The 18050-nt window shown below is 40.4% G+C and overlaps 1 protein-coding gene across 1 annotated transcript in view; it reads right to left on the bottom strand.

Moving 5' to 3' along the window:
* Positions 1-1208: 1208 nt before the first annotated feature.
* PRG4 (proteoglycan 4) overlaps positions 1209-18050 on the bottom strand; it is a 38548-nt gene continuing 21706 nt past the window's right edge. Inside the window, exons 9-14 of the mRNA XM_029618766.1 lie at positions 17704-17781; positions 12564-12703; positions 12286-12442; positions 8909-9106; positions 1327-1452; positions 1209-1237 (exon numbers count right to left, since the gene is read on the bottom strand). Of these exons, the coding sequence (XP_029474626.1) occupies positions 1209-1237; positions 1327-1452; positions 8909-9106; positions 12286-12442; positions 12564-12703; positions 17704-17781 (728 nt within the window). The remainder of the gene's footprint in view (positions 1238-1326; positions 1453-8908; positions 9107-12285; positions 12443-12563; positions 12704-17703; positions 17782-18050) is intronic.

Genomic DNA, 18050 nt, shown 5'->3' with positions numbered 1-18050 from the left:
ACCGTACCTATCGTCTGTATCTACCGTACCTATCGTCTGTACCTATCGTACGTATCGTATCTACTGTATCGTCTGTATCGTATCTTCTGTATCTATCGTCTATCTATCGTCTGTATCTATCGTCTGTATGTAATGTATCTACTGTCTGTATGTAATGTAATGTAATGTAATTTAATGTAATGTAATCTATCGAGAGAGTGACATTAAGACCAACCTACCAGCACAGTTAACCCATGGAAGTCTCAACTCCTGCATGAAGCTTAACCTCACCACGCATCAACCAGACTACAACACCCAGCAGCAAAACCATGCAGTACCAGAAGTCACATTAATGGTAAGAAGTACTTTATTCATCATTGGTTAGCAACAGCACAACGACATTATGAAAAAGATTTCAGAGACTTATTGTACTTTAAAAGTGTTGGTCTTACATAAAATGCACACATTTACTTGTATTTAGTTTTAAACATATTGTATGGCTCTCATGGAATTACATTTTAAAATATGTGGCATTCATGGCTCTCTTAGCCAAAAAGGTTCCCGATCCGTGCACCAGGCTTGCACAACACACACTTTGGAGAGCTCTGCCTTAGAAAGTCAATGGGGTAGATCTTAAAAAAATACATGCACATGTGCTTTTGTTCACACAACCAGCATGAACAAAAGTACGCCAGCTTTTAAAAGATACACGCATAGCATTGCCTATCTTTTAAAATCCAGTGTCAGCACACACCGAGCCGCGCAGCCTGCCTCCATTCCCTCTGAGGCTGTTCTAAAATCAGAGTGGCCTCTGAGGGAACTTTCCTTCTGCATCCCCTCCCAGCCCTACCTAAATCCTGCCCCCTACCTTTGTTGTACAAGTTACTTCTCAGTGCTGGGGGACTCCGGACCCCCCTCCTGGCCCACCCCCCAAAGCATAGCCACACCCCCTCCCACCCCTTTTACGAAGTCCCTGTACTTACACCTGCCAGCGTCCTATGCAAAATAAGTGCTCTGTCACCCCAATGTATACAAATCCTTCTCATGCATTTTCATATACTGAAAACCTGAGTGACAAATTGCCCCTCCAGGACAGGGCTAGAAAACACACAACAAGAGTAATTGGCTAGAATGCTTTTGACCTAAAATTAATGCTTGATTATTATAATGTATATTACAGCATTTTCTAATGGAAAATCTGAAAAGGTTTACTGGTAATTGTTTCCCTTTTAAGCAAGTTCATATTTTGATACTTTGCCTGTAATTCACCTTTAATTAGGTAGTCAGAGACAGTTTTATGTAGCTTTTCAAGTATGTGAATAACTGAATTGTTAGCATTCAACTTACCCTTTGAAAAGACAAAGTATTCATAGCCGTCCGGTTTTTGAGGATTTGGCAATGATACAGCAGAGACTACGCTATTTGGAAATCCTCTCCAGTAGGAACGAATTGGACTTTCTTCATTCAGGATGCCTAAAGACAGGAGAGTTGGGGGTCATACAAGTGACAGCCACCTTGAGGACTAACTGGGAATCCATGAACCTTTCCCTGCATAGTTCAGATCTTCAAACTTGGCTTTACTCAGCCTGAGTCAATTTTAACCTGCCTCAGTTTGGAAAAATAAACAACTTTCTGTGAATATTTTCCAGAAAGAGCCTTAGAAGATCTGTCTCTCCAAGCGTTATATATATAATGCAACAAAGACCCCCTCTTTTTGTGTGTGTGCTAATATATTTTCATTAAATTCATGAGAAATTTTTAAATACAATTTGAACATCAGAAAATGTACACATCTAGGAGAACATTACCACCATCTAGAACATACTGCATTTAAAGGATTCTTCAAAACTGAAGCTATCAGAAGAAGCACTTATCTTGTTACTGTAGGTATCAGGCCATCCTGTCCATGTTGCTAGTAATGGCGGACGGTATGAAGTCCACAACTCAGTCAGGCTGGGCTTGATAATGAAGATGTTAAATTCTATCCCAAAGGCAATTCCTTTGATAGAATTTCTTTTGAAGAATCCTTTAAATGCAATAACAGTAGCGTCTACTCGAAGCATCATTCAACCATTCATGGTGACCAATGATTAAAAAGGCCTAGCACGCTCTAGAGCTTATAAGCCACTGCCAGTAGCTTTTGGCCACGCTATATGAGGTCACTATGAAAACATAAATTTGATTTAACCCGTCTTCATTTATATAGCAGGAGCTATAAATTGTTATTCACTTGTTCCATGCGATTTGGATTACTTTAATAAGAAATGCAGCCACACATTTGGAGTGCATAAATCCAAAGGAGTCCTATGTGATAGCGGTGCAAGACTGTGTATGGGTAGGGAAAAGACCTCGCAGTATTAGTGTCTGATGATATGAAGCTGTGAAGCAATGTGACAAGGCATTGAGCAAGACCAAACAGATGCTGGGCTGCACAGAGAGGCGTAACCAGCAGGAAAAAGAGGTGATAATGCCCCCCTATATATCCCTGGTGAGGCCTCACCTGGAATATTGTGTTCACTTCTGGAGACCATATCTCAAAAAGAATAGAGACAGGTTGTAAACAGTCCAGAGAGATATGACCAAAATGGTGTGGGGTCTGCACTGAAAGACTTATGAAACTGAAAGCTCAATAGGTGTAGACCCTGGAGGACATAATCTGAAACTGCAAGGGGATAAACCCCCGAACAACGTCAGGAAAGATTTCTTCATGGAAGGGAAGATGGATGCATGCAATGCCCTCCCGGAAGAGGTAGAGAAGACAAGAACGGTCATGGAATTCCGAAGAGCATAGGATAAACACAGCTCATCCGTAATAGCCAAAGGATGGAAATGAAGGAAAGGGGTAACTTATGTTCCTGGCGTAAACTGCAAGGAATGGCAGTTACTACCTTAAAACAAAGCAAAACATAAGCTTGCTGAGCAATCTGGATTGAGTGTTGGGTCTTTTTCTGCCATCATTTACTATATTGCTATGTATTTCTGCATTGCTCTTTCATGCACCTTTAAACCTACATACTATACATATATAATATGAACCATTTCCCATACTTGTGTCCCTGAATCAATTCCACACCATTCTTCAGATCAAATATATAAACAACTATTGCAAAATTGGTAAGACTAGCAATCCTCCCAGATCTTGAGACATCTCAATAACTAACCTGCTATATTCACTATATCCTATTAATGTTATAGATTAAACTTTCTAATGCCCTAATGCTGTTCTGTTGCCTTTTAAGACCCCTATAACATACTTCCATGTCATGCATTTTTAGACCCTATACTCCAAATTTTCAAACAGCCATAGTCAAAGTTCAGTGCATCACATTTAAAGTCAAGAAATGGGTTTGCTGACCATTGCATGAAACTTTGATATGCTACATGTTGACTGCAATTCCAGGAGATCTATGGACATCTTTATACTTTGCAAAATATTTTTTGGGGGTAGGGGGCTTCTTTGTTTTTAGAGTTAACATACATTTTCGCTCTTCTCAGTTTCTGATGCGGATTCACCAACAAACTTACAAATCAATATAATTGTATGCAAACGATCAACTGCAGTTCTTCCAATGCCTAAGAATTCACGTAGGGCTTTGTATCTTTTCCTTTTCTTGTATGTGTAAAACAAACCTTCATAACAGTTCATCCCCAGTAAGACTGCCTTTTTTAGATGAGTGCACATGTTCTCACACTCCTTAACCACATCTCTTGGGATAAGTATTTGGAAGACGGACAGTTTTACTTGTCAGGTTTACTAATTTCACGACCTCAGAGATCTCTCGCATATCTATCCAACAGCAAGCTATCACCCCACTCAGTCCCATGGTCCTCATTTATTATCTGATAAGAGCTGCTATTATGTATTCCTACTGTTCATAAGAATATTAAAAATGCTCTGCTGGGTCGGACCAAGGTCCATCGAGCCCAGCAGTCTTTGTCTGACATTGGCCAATCAGATCCCCGATAATTGATCTATTTCTTGTATCAAACTCCCAGGAACATGCCCGATCATCTTTTGAACCCCACTGTTGACCATGTCCTCCAGCAGCCCTCAGCTGGTTTGGATTTGGCTGAATCAAATTTAGCTTCTCTTTGTTCAGCTCACTTTATCCACTCCCCCTCCTTTGTGAGGAGAAAGTGGACCAAGTTTTCTCATATGCGGCACTACTAATGCAAACATGGACATTTTAAGAAAGTATTATGCAATATAACTCAATAATCCATGATGTTATAGTCTCCTATTTAGAGGATAGCTTCTTAAAAAAAAAATTGGGGCATAATGGGTTAAATAACAAAATCCAAACTGTGTATACAAAATAACATAAGAAGTGCCAATCTGGGTCAGACCACAGGTACATCAAGTCCAGCCCATCCCAAAATGTCGATCCAGTTTCTTGTTTGTTCCCAGCAACAAGTAATGGGTTTCCTGGAATCACCTGGTTACTAACCACTTATGGACTTCTCTTTCAGGAATATATCCAAACCCTTTGAAAAATCCAGCTCGGCAAGTTTCCATGACCACATCCTCCAGCAACAAAGTTGGCAAAGAGTCAAGCAGAAGAGACGATTGCCAAGGAGATAAAAAATGGTGACAAAACATTTTTCAGATACATCAGCGAAAAGAGAAAGGTCCAAAGTGGTATAGTGAAATTGAAAGGTGGTAATGATCAATGTGTGGAGAGAGACGAAGAAATGGCAGAAATATTAAACGAATACTTCAGCTCTGTGTTCACTAAAGAAGACCCTGGGGAATAGATGAAAATCCTTTTACAGTAGAAAATGTGTGGGAAGAACTAAAGAACCTGAAAGTGGACAAAGCCATGGGGCCTGATGGGATTCATCCAAGGATATTGAGGGAGCTCAGAGATGTTCTGGCGGGTCCGCTGTGTGACCTGTTCAATAGATCCCTAGAAACGGGAGTGGTGCCGAGTGATTGGAAAAGAGCGGAGGTGGTCCCGCTTCACAAGAGTGGGAACAGGGAAGAGGCAGGTAACTACAGACCGGTTAGCCTCACTTCGGTGGTGGGAAAAGTAATGGAGTCACTGCTGAAAGAGAGAATAGTGAACTATCTACAGTCTGGAGAATTGATGGACCAGAGGCAGCATGGATTCACCAGGGGAAGATCCTGTCAGACAAATTTGATTGACTTTTTTGACTGGGTAACCAAGGAATTGGATCAAGGAAGAGCACTAGATGTCATCTACTTGGATTTCAGCAAAGCTTTTGATACGGTTCCGCACAGGAGACTGGTGAATAAAACGAGAAGCTTGGGAGTGAGTGCCGAGGTGGTGACCTGGATTGCAAATTGGTTGACGGACAGAAGACAATGTGTGATGGTAAATGGAGCCTTCTCTGAAGAGAGAGCGGTTTTAAGTGGTGTACTGCAAGGATCAGTGTTGGGACCGGTCCTGTTCAATATCTTTGTGAGCAACATTGCGGACGGGATAGAAGGTAAGGTTTGTCTTTTTGCAGATGACACTAAGATCTGCAACAGAGTGGACACGCCGGAAGGAGTGGAGAGAATGAGACGAGATCTAAGGAAACTGGAAGAGTGGTCGAAGATATGGCAGCTGAGATTCAATGCCAAGAAGTGCAAAGTCATGCATATGGGGAGTGGAAATCCAAATGAACTGTACTCGATGGGGGGGGAAAGGCTGATGTGCACGGAGCAGGAGAGGGACCTTGGGGTGATAGTGTCTAATGATGTGAAGACAGCGAAACAATGCGACAAGGCGATAGCAAAAGCCAGAAGAATGCTGGGCTGCATAGAGAGAGGAATATCGAGCAAGAAAAGGGAAGTGATTATTCCCTTGTACAGGTCCTTGGTGAGGCCTCACCTGGAGTACTGTGTTCAGTTCTGGAGACCGTATCTACAAAAAGACAAAGACAAGATGGAAGCGGTACAGAGAAGGGCGACCAGGAAGGTGGAGGATCTTCATCAGATGACGTACGAGGAGAGATTGAAGAATCTAAATATGTACACCCTGGAGGAAAGGAGGAGCAGAGGTGATATGATACAGATTTTCAGATACTTGAAAGGTTTTAATGATCCAAAAACAACGACCAACCTCTTCCATAGGAAAATAATCAGCAGAACCAGGGGTCACGATTTGAGGCTCCAGGGAGGAAGATTCAGAACCAATGTCAGGAAGTATTTCTTCACGGAGAGGGTGGTGGATGCCTGGAATGCCCTTCCGGAGGAAGTGGTGAAGACCAGAACTGTGAAAGACTTCAAAGGGGCGTGGGATAAACACTGCGGATCCATAAAGTCAAGAGGCCGCCAATGAAGAGTGGGTGACTCGCCAGAATGATGGCTATTGACACAATACCCTTATTAAATAAACATACACATGCTTACTGTGACTCCTACATCGCTCTAAGCTTCAACAGCAAGAGGTAATGGAAAAAAGGATTTGCACTCACAAAGAGGGGAGTAGCTGGCTTGTTACGGCGGTTACTACCCCAAACCAAATATGCCTGATACTTCACTTTCAATGCATATACAGCATAGCTCTCTGCTTCAATGACAGGGGAGAAGAATAACTGATACTTCACACATCCAGCAGAGCTCTCTGCTACAACGGCAAGGGAGAAGAAAAAGGGTTCGCACTCAAAAAGCGGAGAGTAGCTGGCTTGTTACGGCAGTTACTACCCCAAACCAAATGTGCCTGATACTTCACTTTCCATGCATATCCAGCATGGTTCTCTGCTTCATCGGCATGGGAGAAAGACAGATAAATCACGCATTTCCAGCATAGCTCTCTGCTTCAACGGCAGGGGGAAAAAAAAAACCCAAAAACAAAAACAAAAAACTGATGCTTCACGCATATCCTGCATAGCTTCAACGACAGGGGTGAAGAAAAAAAAAAGGATTCGCAATCACAAAGCGAGGAGTAGCTGGCTTGTTACGGCGGTTACTACCCCAAACCAAATGTGCCTGATACTTCACTTTCAATGCATATCCAGCATGGCTCTCTGCTTCAACGGCAGGGGAGAAAAAAAAAAAAACCCAACAAGGGCTGTACAACATAGTCTAGGTAAAACAAATAAGCATGGGTGTAGCTTGCTTATCGCGGCGGTTACTGCCCCTACTACCCCTAACTAATCAAGCTAGATATTTCACTTGGATGCAGCTCCATCACTGCTCTCTACATTAATGGTGGGGGTGGAAGGGGAATAGAACAAGGAGCTAAGAGAAACAGATAAGAATGAGAGAAAAAATGTGTGAGGCTTGCTGGGCAGACTGGATGGGCCATTCGGTCTTCTTCTGCCGTCATTTCTATGTTTCTATGTTTCAACAGATTCCACAGTTTGATGGTGTGTTGTTGAGTGGAAAAATACTTTGTTTTAAATTTACTACATGTGAGTTTCTAGGAGTGTCCCCTAGTCCCATTTAAAAGGGAAAATAAACTTTGCCCATTTATCTGTTCCTCCCCATTCATGATTTTATAAACCTCTATTATATACCTTCTTTCATCTGTTTCTCCAAGCTGAAGAGCCCTAACCTGTTTAGCCTTCATAAGGAAGCTGATCCATGTCCTTTACTGTTTTTGTCGCTCTTCTCTGTACCTTTTCTAAGTCTAACTTTCTAAATAGAAGACCTATAAGATCCCTTCCTGTGTTAAGTTTGTCTGTGGTTTAGCCATGAGAGGATGACTCCTCGTGCCAGCACACAGTGATTTGCCCTAGACACTTTCATGAAGAATTGCACAGGAAGCCAGGGCCGGTTTTTGGGATGGGTGAGCCATCAGTTGAGGGACACCCTGAATACCATTGGGGGGGGGGGGGACGGACACAAAGAGGAGAGGCCTAGCATGGCCATGGCAGATCCCATCCTGCCGTGACTGAAGAGATGAATCATGTGGCCATGGCGGATCTCATCCCACCATGGCCAACGAGAGGACTTGGGAGAGGGGCACTTTTCACCCTAAATCCAGCCGTGCAGAAAGCAAAAAGACTGCCTTTGCCTTTTCTGAGTCATGTTTATAGCACATACAGTAAATAAATCGGCTTGTGGGAGAGTTAAATAAAATGGAAGCACATCGTTCCACCTTCAGGTTGGGCGTGCATTAAATATATTTTGTTTTGTTTTTTGTTTTGATTCATTTCTATGAAACAAAACACGCACGATCAAAAAGAAACAATTAAAACTGCCCAGTTCTACCCCCTCCCAAAGTTTAAAATAAAAGCCCACCCCACCGTACCTTTTACCCCACCTGTGGATTTAAATGGGGCAGGAGAGATCCCCAGTCACTTCTATCCAGTGCTTCTATTTTTCTCAGGTCAACAGGTACCATTTTGAAAAATAGTAGAGAAGGTGCAACTGGCAATTGTGCCTACCCCATTTAAACTTGTGGATTGGGTAAGGGCAGGGGAAGAGTCCAGGGAGTTGGGGGTAGGCAGGTGGTAGGGGTTGGCTGTACCGGCCAAAACATAAGAGATTTTGTTCATTTTTCTTTCATTTTGAAAACAAAAGTGTAGACAATTAGAGAGCCTTACAGAATATGTAGACCGTGCATTTTGAAGCAAGTACAAAGAAACAGGATGACCACCAAAGTATCAATTTGGAATGTCCCATAACCTTAACCTAGCAGCATGTGATAGTTGACTGAGGAAATCCTATTTGGATAGGCCAACACTGTACGATGTTTGTCTGATAAGAATGTAGCAATCTGGTGGTGGCCAGAGAATCACAACTCTTTAAAATCAAGAGCTTATCCTTCTATTAGCTTTAGAAGGAAAGTATCCTTAAATGCACCTTCATTCTGACCCCTAAGTTCTAACATACTCAAAATGGTTTCCCGTATAACCCCCACCTAGGTGATATTCTCGGATCTGTTGCAGAAATTTCAATCATCGATCTCAAAAACATAAGTACGAAAGACTGCATGAAATTTCAAACTTTCATGTGATCCCCTATATTCCATACCTGTTGTAGCTCCATTGCTGTTACTGACGTGGGCATATTGATGCCTTGCTTTCATCTTGTGTTTAATGATACTGCGTTCAATTCGTCTCTTCCTGGGCTGATTGCTGTAGGTGTAAACAGGATAATGTGCACTAGGACGGCTTTCCATGTTACATTTGCGAGAAGGTTCTTGCCGATAGGTATACTTCTGTACTACTCCTGCAATAGAAATGATTTCTTATATGTAATGATTTGTCATATATGCTTTGTTTACTATAAACTGAAATGCTAGTTGAGGTACGTAAGGTACAAGAGACAAGTGATATAATCTGGCAAATTATGCAAGATATTGAGAAAATAGAGCACTCATTAAGGGACATATCCATGTTCTGTATAGTAAGTCTCGGGTATTTTGATATTTTTTTTTGCTACCTTGTTTGCTCTGTTTCTTGTGTTATTAAAATAAGAACAGGAAATTGACCATCTTTTATTTATGAATCTGACACCTATAGTTCATAGCAAACTGATATTGCCAGGCAGAGATGTGGAGTCACCACCCAGGACTATTGGGCATATATACTGTATAAAGCATTGGAAACACATGGGTCTATATTCTAAATGATGGCTGAAATACAAAAAGCACATATGAAGCATGGTGGGTTTTTTAATGCAACTCCAACATTGATCTCTGCTTCAACGGCAAGAGATAACAGGGAATTGGACTCAAACAGCAATAAAGGCCCTGACTTTTAAGGTCTGGGAAACTGATAAGTATAGGGGTGACCTGTACATGGCAGATACTATAATAAGCTTGTTGGGCAGACTGGATGAACCAGTCTGCCCAACTGGCATCAGTAGCATGGAATCTACTTAGGGCCGGATTTTAAAAGCCCTAAGCGCGTTGGGTCTATTTTAAAAAGAGATAACAAGATAGCAAGAGATAACAGGGAATTGGACTCAAACAGCAATAAAGAAAGGCCCTGACTTTTAAGGTCTGGGAAACTGAAGTATGGGGGTGACCTGTACATGGCAGATACTACTATAAGCTTGTTGGGCAGACTGGATGAACCAGTCTGCCCAACTGGCATCAGTAGCATGGGATCTACTTAGGGCCGGATTTTAAAAGCCCTACGCGCGCTGGGCCTATTTTAAAGAGGCCCGGCAATGCACGTAAAGTTGCTGTGTTGATCGCGTGCCGACAGGCGCAAAAGGTTAGATACATATTTTGGGGGAGGGGGGGGTTAGAGTAGGGCTGGGGGGGAAGGTTAGGTTAGGGGGAAGCCCATGGGCTTCGACATGCGCAAGGTGCACTAGGGTGCGCCGCCTTGCGCGCGCCAACCCTCAATTTTATAACTTCACGCGCAAGTTATAAAATCGGGCATACATGTGTGCACACCGGGTAGAGTGCACACATGTACGCTCATGTGTAGCTCTTTAAATTTATCCCTTAGTGTTTGGGTACTTGCCAAGTACTTATGGCCTGGATTGACCACTGTTGGAAACAGGATGCTGGGCTTGATGGACCCTTGGTCTGACCCAGTATGGCATGTTCTTATGTTTCTTATGACCATTTGATCCTTTTCTGCTGTCATTTCTATGTTTCTGTGTTTTTCTTCATGCTGCAAATATTATTTGGGATGGCTTAGAGAGATATTCCTGTGCATAACTCATCTCCGACTTTCACAGATTAGAAGCCTAATAGTTGTGGTGCAGTAACTGATGCAGAAAAGGTTGAAACTTTGGAAATGGATTTTTTTTTTTTTTTAATTCTTGCATACTTCGAGAATAAATATTCATAGATAGCTGACAAATACTTTGGTATTGTAATAGACAGCTCTGCGCTGTTAGCTGTGACTGCAAGGAGGACTGCCGTCTGTCTTGAAACACACTTTTTATCCATAATGGCCTCAAAGAGAGCATATTACCAGCTTTCCAACAGATCTACCTGAAATGGCTTTAGGATTTGAGGATCAAATTTTCAAAGATTTGCATCTATATAAAGCAAGTGCTGACCCACCTAAATTAGCCCTATCGAGCTTATTTGATTTTAACTGTATGAAAATATGCATTTTTTGGCCGTATAGCAAAAAGACACATGGTTGAAAACTATGTAAATACAGGTAAGGTTAATGGGTTGCTAATGCCATTGTTTTAGATAATGTAACTGCAAGCAAATTGCAAACCGATATTCAGACAAAAGTGTATGTGGTTTACCTGAGTTTGTGTGATCTGAAACGTAGACACACAGATTCAGTCAGGCACCATTACTAAAAATGTGCCCCTCAAGAGAATCACAATAGAGCTGTGAAAGAAGTATTACTGATAAGATTTATACAAATTCTTTTTTAAATATGTTATGCGACTCCTCCCTTAGTCTTGCTGCATTTTCAAAAGCAGCCACAGCTTAGTCCACCACTTATAACTGCAGAAGGAAAACTGGATTTAGTGACAGCATTAAGCCTGCACTTCTATTTAGATTTAAAGCCAGGGGCCTCTTTTCAAAGGGTTTAGGCTCCTAATTTTTGTAGCTAGGATCCTAATTTGGCCCTTTTGAAAGTTTACTAGAGCTGAGTCCCTAGATTTAGATTCTAAGTTTAGGTCCTAAAAAGTGGACGGGTTTAGAGGTGGCCTTAATGCAGGGAAGAGAGGAGCTTAGCAATGATTTTCAGAACAAGACAAGGCTAACAGAGCTCGGCTTTTATGAATATTGCTCTCCCCCACCAATATTTTTCTATTCAGAAGCTAATCACAGTTATGTTTTATATTTTATATACAGCAACAGTGAATCATTTGGAAACATGTCCCTACACTTAACAATGACTTCATGACTCACTACAAGTATCTATGAACTTAACTGTTAGATCCTTCTGGCTTTTCACTCTTACCACAGTTGTCTGGGCTATACTATAATGCAATTAACACTCTCTCCAGACCATGTCCTGCCTAATTCAAAGCCTTGTCTTTCTTCTGTATATATTTCATTCATTTCCTGTACATCATTTCATGCATCTGATGAAGTGGACTCTGTGTCTTTGAAAGCTCATGATTCAATAAATTGGTTAGTCTATAAGGTGTCAACTGACTTCCTATCATTTTTGTCCCTAAACTGTGCTTGACCATTGTCACTAAATCCTCTATAAAGATATATTTCAAATAAACAAATATGGCTGCTGTGAGCTCAAAGCTAGTCCCATCTATCTTGTGTTGAACCAGTGACCATCCAGCCACTTCGTCATTCCAAAGCTTTTGAGTGTAATGAAATAGCCCAAAACTGGCACCAGATAGTACCAAATCCAATTACTTTTGGATTCCTAGCATGCCATCTGTTGAAGTTTAATTCCCACAGAATGACATTCTGCTTCTATTTTGCTTATAGTAAAAGCCTATAGGAAGCATACCGGATCTGAAAAAATACACCGATTCAGGCCTGTTCTTGTACGCTGCCACAGACAGCACGGCTGAGATTTTCTTTGCGAGTCCACCAAACCCCTTAACAATTTGCCGGGGATAGCCTATATCCATTATGTCATTGGTGAAACGCCAGTAGCGGGACCCCTGGAAATTGAAACACAAAATATAATTCTTAAGCTTACCATAAAGAGGTGGTTTTAAGAACAGAATAGTCTGAGCTCTAGGCATGAAAATAAAATGCTTTGCATGACTGCAATGTCCCAACCTTGAAGAAGAAGGTTTTGCCGTCACAGTTGCATCTTGTAAAAACTGTATCAATAGGTGAAGGAATACCCCAGACATCGGTGATTCTGCGAGGATTTCCGGTCACTATACCAAACTGATTGAGACTCCAGAAATAATGACCTGTGTGCATGCAAAAAGGCGTCATTATTAACTATTAATTGTCCAGCACTTTCATCCAAGGGCTGTACAATTATGTGATAAAAGGAAAACAATCAAAAGTCTGGTATTGGATCTTCATTTCAATCACAAAGTTACAAATGTATTATGTGCTTTAATAGAAGGCTGCAACGTCCACACAAGCAGAAACCAGGTTCACCAAATATCAACAGAAACATTTGCGGGTCAATTTTCAATAAACTGCTGAGCGGCAAAAATAATGGAGTCATTTTATTCCATTATCTTTAGTCAATTTCAGCCACATTTAATCAGTTCGGTTTGCAGCTGGACACTGGCTTAAATCTAGTCGTACAAAATTTGTCTGGCTAGACTTATGCCAGTTGTTTGTGCAATTGGAGTTATCCGGCCAAATGTATTTACTTATTTCATTTAACTAAAATTGTATTAATCGTAATTCCATTTTAAGACCAAAGCAGCTTACTGTTAATTGGGTGTATCTACATAGACAAAAATAAAATTGCAACTGTCATAAGAACATGAGAAATTGCCATGCTGGGTCAGACCAAGGGTCCATCAAGCCCAGCATCCTGTTTCCAACAGAGGCCAAACCAGGCCACAAGAACCTGGCAAGTACCAAAAAACTAAGAAGTGTTTGGGTAATGAACTATATAATATACACTATAAAATCAAAAAAGTTCTACTTAACCTGACAAATTTGTGGCTTTCTTCAGGCTATCCTTAATAAATATGCATGAGAGTTTTGCCATCAATTTATTTTATTTATTTAAATGTTTTATATACCGTCATTCCATGTGAGAATCACTAGTTCATAACGGTTGAGGCAGTGTGCATCCTAATCTAGTTTGTGTATTGGAGAGATCCTGAAAACCCGATCCATTTGCTGCTCTCAAGGGCTGAAAGTGAATTCCACTGAGTTAAGTAATTGGTCTCCAGTTGCATCTCTTGGGACACAGAGTTCTATAACATTGAAGCATAAAATATTAAATTCTGAATGCCTTGTCAAAGTCTAATTCACTGTTCCTGCTGAAGGAACTAAAAGGATGGTATACTAGAAAGAGATGCTCAATTTAGTCTGCTGATGATGAGATGATAAATCACTCAAATATTTGGACCCCAAATGATTTAGACACTTGTACATAATATTTGATGTGTTATTCAATTGGCAGCCAATGCATCTTCTCCAAAATCAGCAAAATGTGGTGAGAACTCATCTTCCCTGGCAAGAGTCTGGCAGCCATATTGTGGAGGAGCTGGAAGACAATGAGTGCATCCTTGCCACCGTTGGCTTGGATCCTATTATTATTGATTAGAGCAAGTAAAACAGGACCTTTTTGAAATCCTGACTGACAGTTGCTAAGCTGATCAAAAATGTTTTCAATAATTTTTTATTGCAAGGTTAGACTTTAGCCTGTAATTAGCTAAAACAATGGGATCTAATGAATGTTTCTTTAAGATGGGATGAATTCTAGCAACCTTAAATTGCTTAGGAAAAAACCAGAGGCTAAAGAAATGTTTACAATAGTTGGAAGCCATTAGCAGGGCATAAAGAGTTAACCCGAAACAAAGGAATGGGCTGTTGGAGAGAAGAGCAATAGTCTCAAATGGTTATCGGGAATGGAGATGCTGCTGACTTAAGTTAGAAATACATTTTTCTTTGAGGATAGCACTTCAGATTGGTAGTTCCTGTTGACTGCTACCAACTTTTTCTTGTTCTCAGTCAATTTGTGCTTGCACCAGAGATGTTCGAAATGACAGTCATGTCTTTGTAAAATTCTTAAACCAGGATGGTCCAGGGGTTGGAGGAATGGTGACAAAGTGGCTATTGAATTATAGGAGCCATTTTATTAATGGCAAAGCTGAGGATGTTGTTCTGAATATCAAATTGATGGTCCGGGGGAGAGTCCCAAACTTGTGAGGAAAGGATTTGGAAGCAAATATATCTAAATCAATCTGCTTAAGATGCCTAGATTTGGCTTGTTTATTAACTCATAATTACGTTTAAATGTAATCAAGAGGTCAGTCCATATAAAAGTGAGAGGTGAGATGGAATAGGGAGTAGGAATCAATTGATTGTTGATAGAGGAGAAAATGAGATCCAATATATGGCCAGCTTCATGGGTAGAGAAGTTGACCTGTTATGCAAGACCCAGATCAGAGACTAATGAAAGAGACATTTTGTCTGTGGGTCAGTCTTGATTGTCTATATAGACATTAAAATCACTTATCAACTTTTGGCGGTATGTGGTAATATAAGCCATAAATTCCATTATTTTGGGAGAAAAGTAAAGAAGGGATCTGGAGAGTTGTAGATTAAGAGAAAAGTGAGTTGATTGGAAAAGAGAAATTAAACCAGAAGAGAGAGATAAGCAGTAAAATACAAACAAAACAAAAAATAAAACACTCAAAATTAACCATCGACGATAATTCCAGGTGAAGCAAACAAGGAAACAGGTTTCAGGTTTACTCTCCAAATAAGAGGCAAGAGAGTTATAATTTGCTTTTTCCTATTAATCCAGAGCAATTTTCATTTTTTGGGATTCAGTTAAAGCTTATGCTGCTTAAGCCAGACAGCAAGAGAGGCAAGACAAGTATTTGTTCTCTATAGCCATGGTCTGATCCTTATCAATTGCAGGATATCAACAAATAAGAGTCAATCTTATGGTTCTTAATAATGTCAACAAGTGAACTAAGGCAGACATTAAAAAGAATAGGGGATGATAAACATGGAACCCTGAGGGACCCCATAACCAGGTTGCATAGGCATTGAACAGGCTGCCTCCCAGTGAATACATTGCATTCTGCTTATCAAAACTGATTCAAACCACTTCAGACTCTTCTCCTGACACCCATTTCCCTAAGGCGACTCAATGGCATACTGAGTGCAGTGAGAACATTCAAAAGGATCCGAGGGAGTATTGAGAGGAGAAGATGTGGCTGGCAGCTGAAGATGTATTGTTTGCTGGGTAACATTGGGACTTAAAAGTTTGGAGAGAGGAGAAATTGTGGGGAAAATAAATTTCAAGAGTGTGAATGCCTTGATTAAAAGCTAGGAAAGGTAAGTAATTTCTTTGTGTGTGTGCGCCTGATTTAAAGAAAATACTAGGGAAGTAGGTAATTTCTTTTAGTGTCTGCGTGTGTGCCTTGATTAAAAAAACAAAAACAAAAAACAAACCAACTAGGGAGATAGGTAATTTTTGTGTCTTTCCTTCCCTCCCAACCACCCCAACCTCATTCTTTGATTTATAAACTCGTCCTTTATAAGAGGACAAGAGAGATTTCCACATCAAACATCAATCAGGGATTTATTAAGACTTAGGTTTTGGGTACTTGCCAGGTTCTTATGGCCTGGATTGGCCTCTGTTGGAAACAGGATGCTGGGCTTGATGGACCCTTGGTCTGACCCAGTATGGCATGTTCTTATGTTCTTATCTAGAACAAGGGAGTGACCTAGCCCTTATCAGATTAATTGTCCCCTTGCAGGTCATCACCAAATTAACATTAAATACATTGCAGGAATCTGGGTGAAGAAATTTAGCTGGTCAGCAGAACAATTTCAAAGTCTGAAGTGTACCCGGCTAACTCCCCAAATTAACTAGGTAAATGTTTTGAAAATTGACACTCTAGTAAACAACCAATATTTGAAATCATATAGAGAACTTGTTAGGATTATAAAAATATATGTATAAGAGGTACCTAAATGGGGATTTTTGCATTTTTTTTTCTTTTAAAGGGGAACTTTTGGGAAGCTAGATGCTATAATTCGTATTAGGAATTGATTGTGTTCTTGCAAAAAAAACCAAACACACAAGCGTTCTTTAATGTCCAGAAAAGTAGGCAGGATCTCAGGTGGCATCTCACTGGAAAACCAGAACTTTCTGCAGCACAGTGCTTACGTACTCTGTCATTGGCTCGGTACTGCTTCAGAGGGAAGACTGCGCCCACTTAGTGTGCCAATATCTCTGCTCCTTGGGGATCTTCGCGTACAAAGAAACTGATTGCAAAGGCAACGTTATCAGGATGCTTAAACGTCCACTCACACTAAACACAGAACTATGTGAACAAATCAGGATGCCTAGTTTCTTTTTTTTTTTTTTTTTAAACTATTTAACAACTTTTTCCAGCGTACGGACAATCCCATAATAAATCACAATTTTTTGACAACTAGTAACAGCAGAGCAGCTTTAGAAATCCTTGATAGCATCACAATTTGCTTTGACCTTCCTGAGATTTTAACTGTTTTGTTTTCCTATAGAAAATAAAAGGAGGGAGTCTTAAGTGTTGGGGGTCATCGAGGGCACCGGGTTCTCTACTTTCTGAGGCAGAACTGGAATGAAATTGGATGCACAGTTCAAAAGTTAATAATGGGGGCAGATATGATCTTACAAGGCTAGTTTCCTTAAAGGAAATTAGGATAAATATGGACAAACATTTGCCTAACAAAGCCAGCAAAAGCTATACTGAAATTTATTTTTTGGAAATCCTGGTTTCTACTCAGCACAAAAAAACCACAGATGTCCTGTTAAAGCCACAGTACACATGAAAGTAAACGTCTTCACAACCTTGTACATTTTTTGCATTCTGCTGTCTAAAAATACAAATAAAATGCATTAAATTAGGAATTTATTTCACGGATCTACAAAATATATGCTAGACTTTCATTGTGAAAAACCAGCTTATAGAAATATTCAGAAAGTAATTAAGAATAAAATCCCCATAATCTTAATTGCACAAGTCTTCCTACCCCTTGACTAAATACTTGGTGGAAGCCCCTTTTACAGCAACAAAAGCCATGAGGCATTTAGGAGGTGCCTACCAACTTTGCACAGAGGGATTGTGCAGTTTTTGCATTTTTATGTCTGATTTTTTTTTTTTTAGACAAAATGTGAAAATTTTACAAGTGTAAAGACTTTTACAAGACAGGAGAGCATCATGTAGGATGGAATAAAGCTGGGACAGTAAAGCTAATTCTTTGCTTAACTCACCTCGAAATGCCACCAGTGATCCATTCTGTAAAACGGTCATCCCATCTGCTGTTCCGCCTTTGCACAAATCCTTGTCATCTAAATAATTATGTGTAAAATAATTCTATAAATATGTCATGTAATCTAGTTTGCACAAATCAGTAAGAGAACAGTCGGATCAAAACAAAGGAAAGGACTTCTGAGTTCTCTAAAACGGTGGTTCTCAACCTGGTCTTTGAAGACTACCGGGTTGGTTCCACAAAGAATATGCAGGAGATGGGTTTCCATACATGCAAGCAATGCATACAAATAGAGCCCCTGCATATTTTTTTACGAATGTCATGAAAATCTGGCTGGCTGGGTGATCT

Source organism: Rhinatrema bivittatum, chromosome 10 (genome assembly GCF_901001135.1).
Source record: "Rhinatrema bivittatum chromosome 10, aRhiBiv1.1, whole genome shotgun sequence".
Classification (NCBI taxonomy): domain Eukaryota; kingdom Metazoa; phylum Chordata; class Amphibia; order Gymnophiona; family Rhinatrematidae; genus Rhinatrema; species Rhinatrema bivittatum.
Note: the sequence above shows the minus strand (reverse complement) of the source record. Positions and strands in the feature narration are given on the sequence as shown.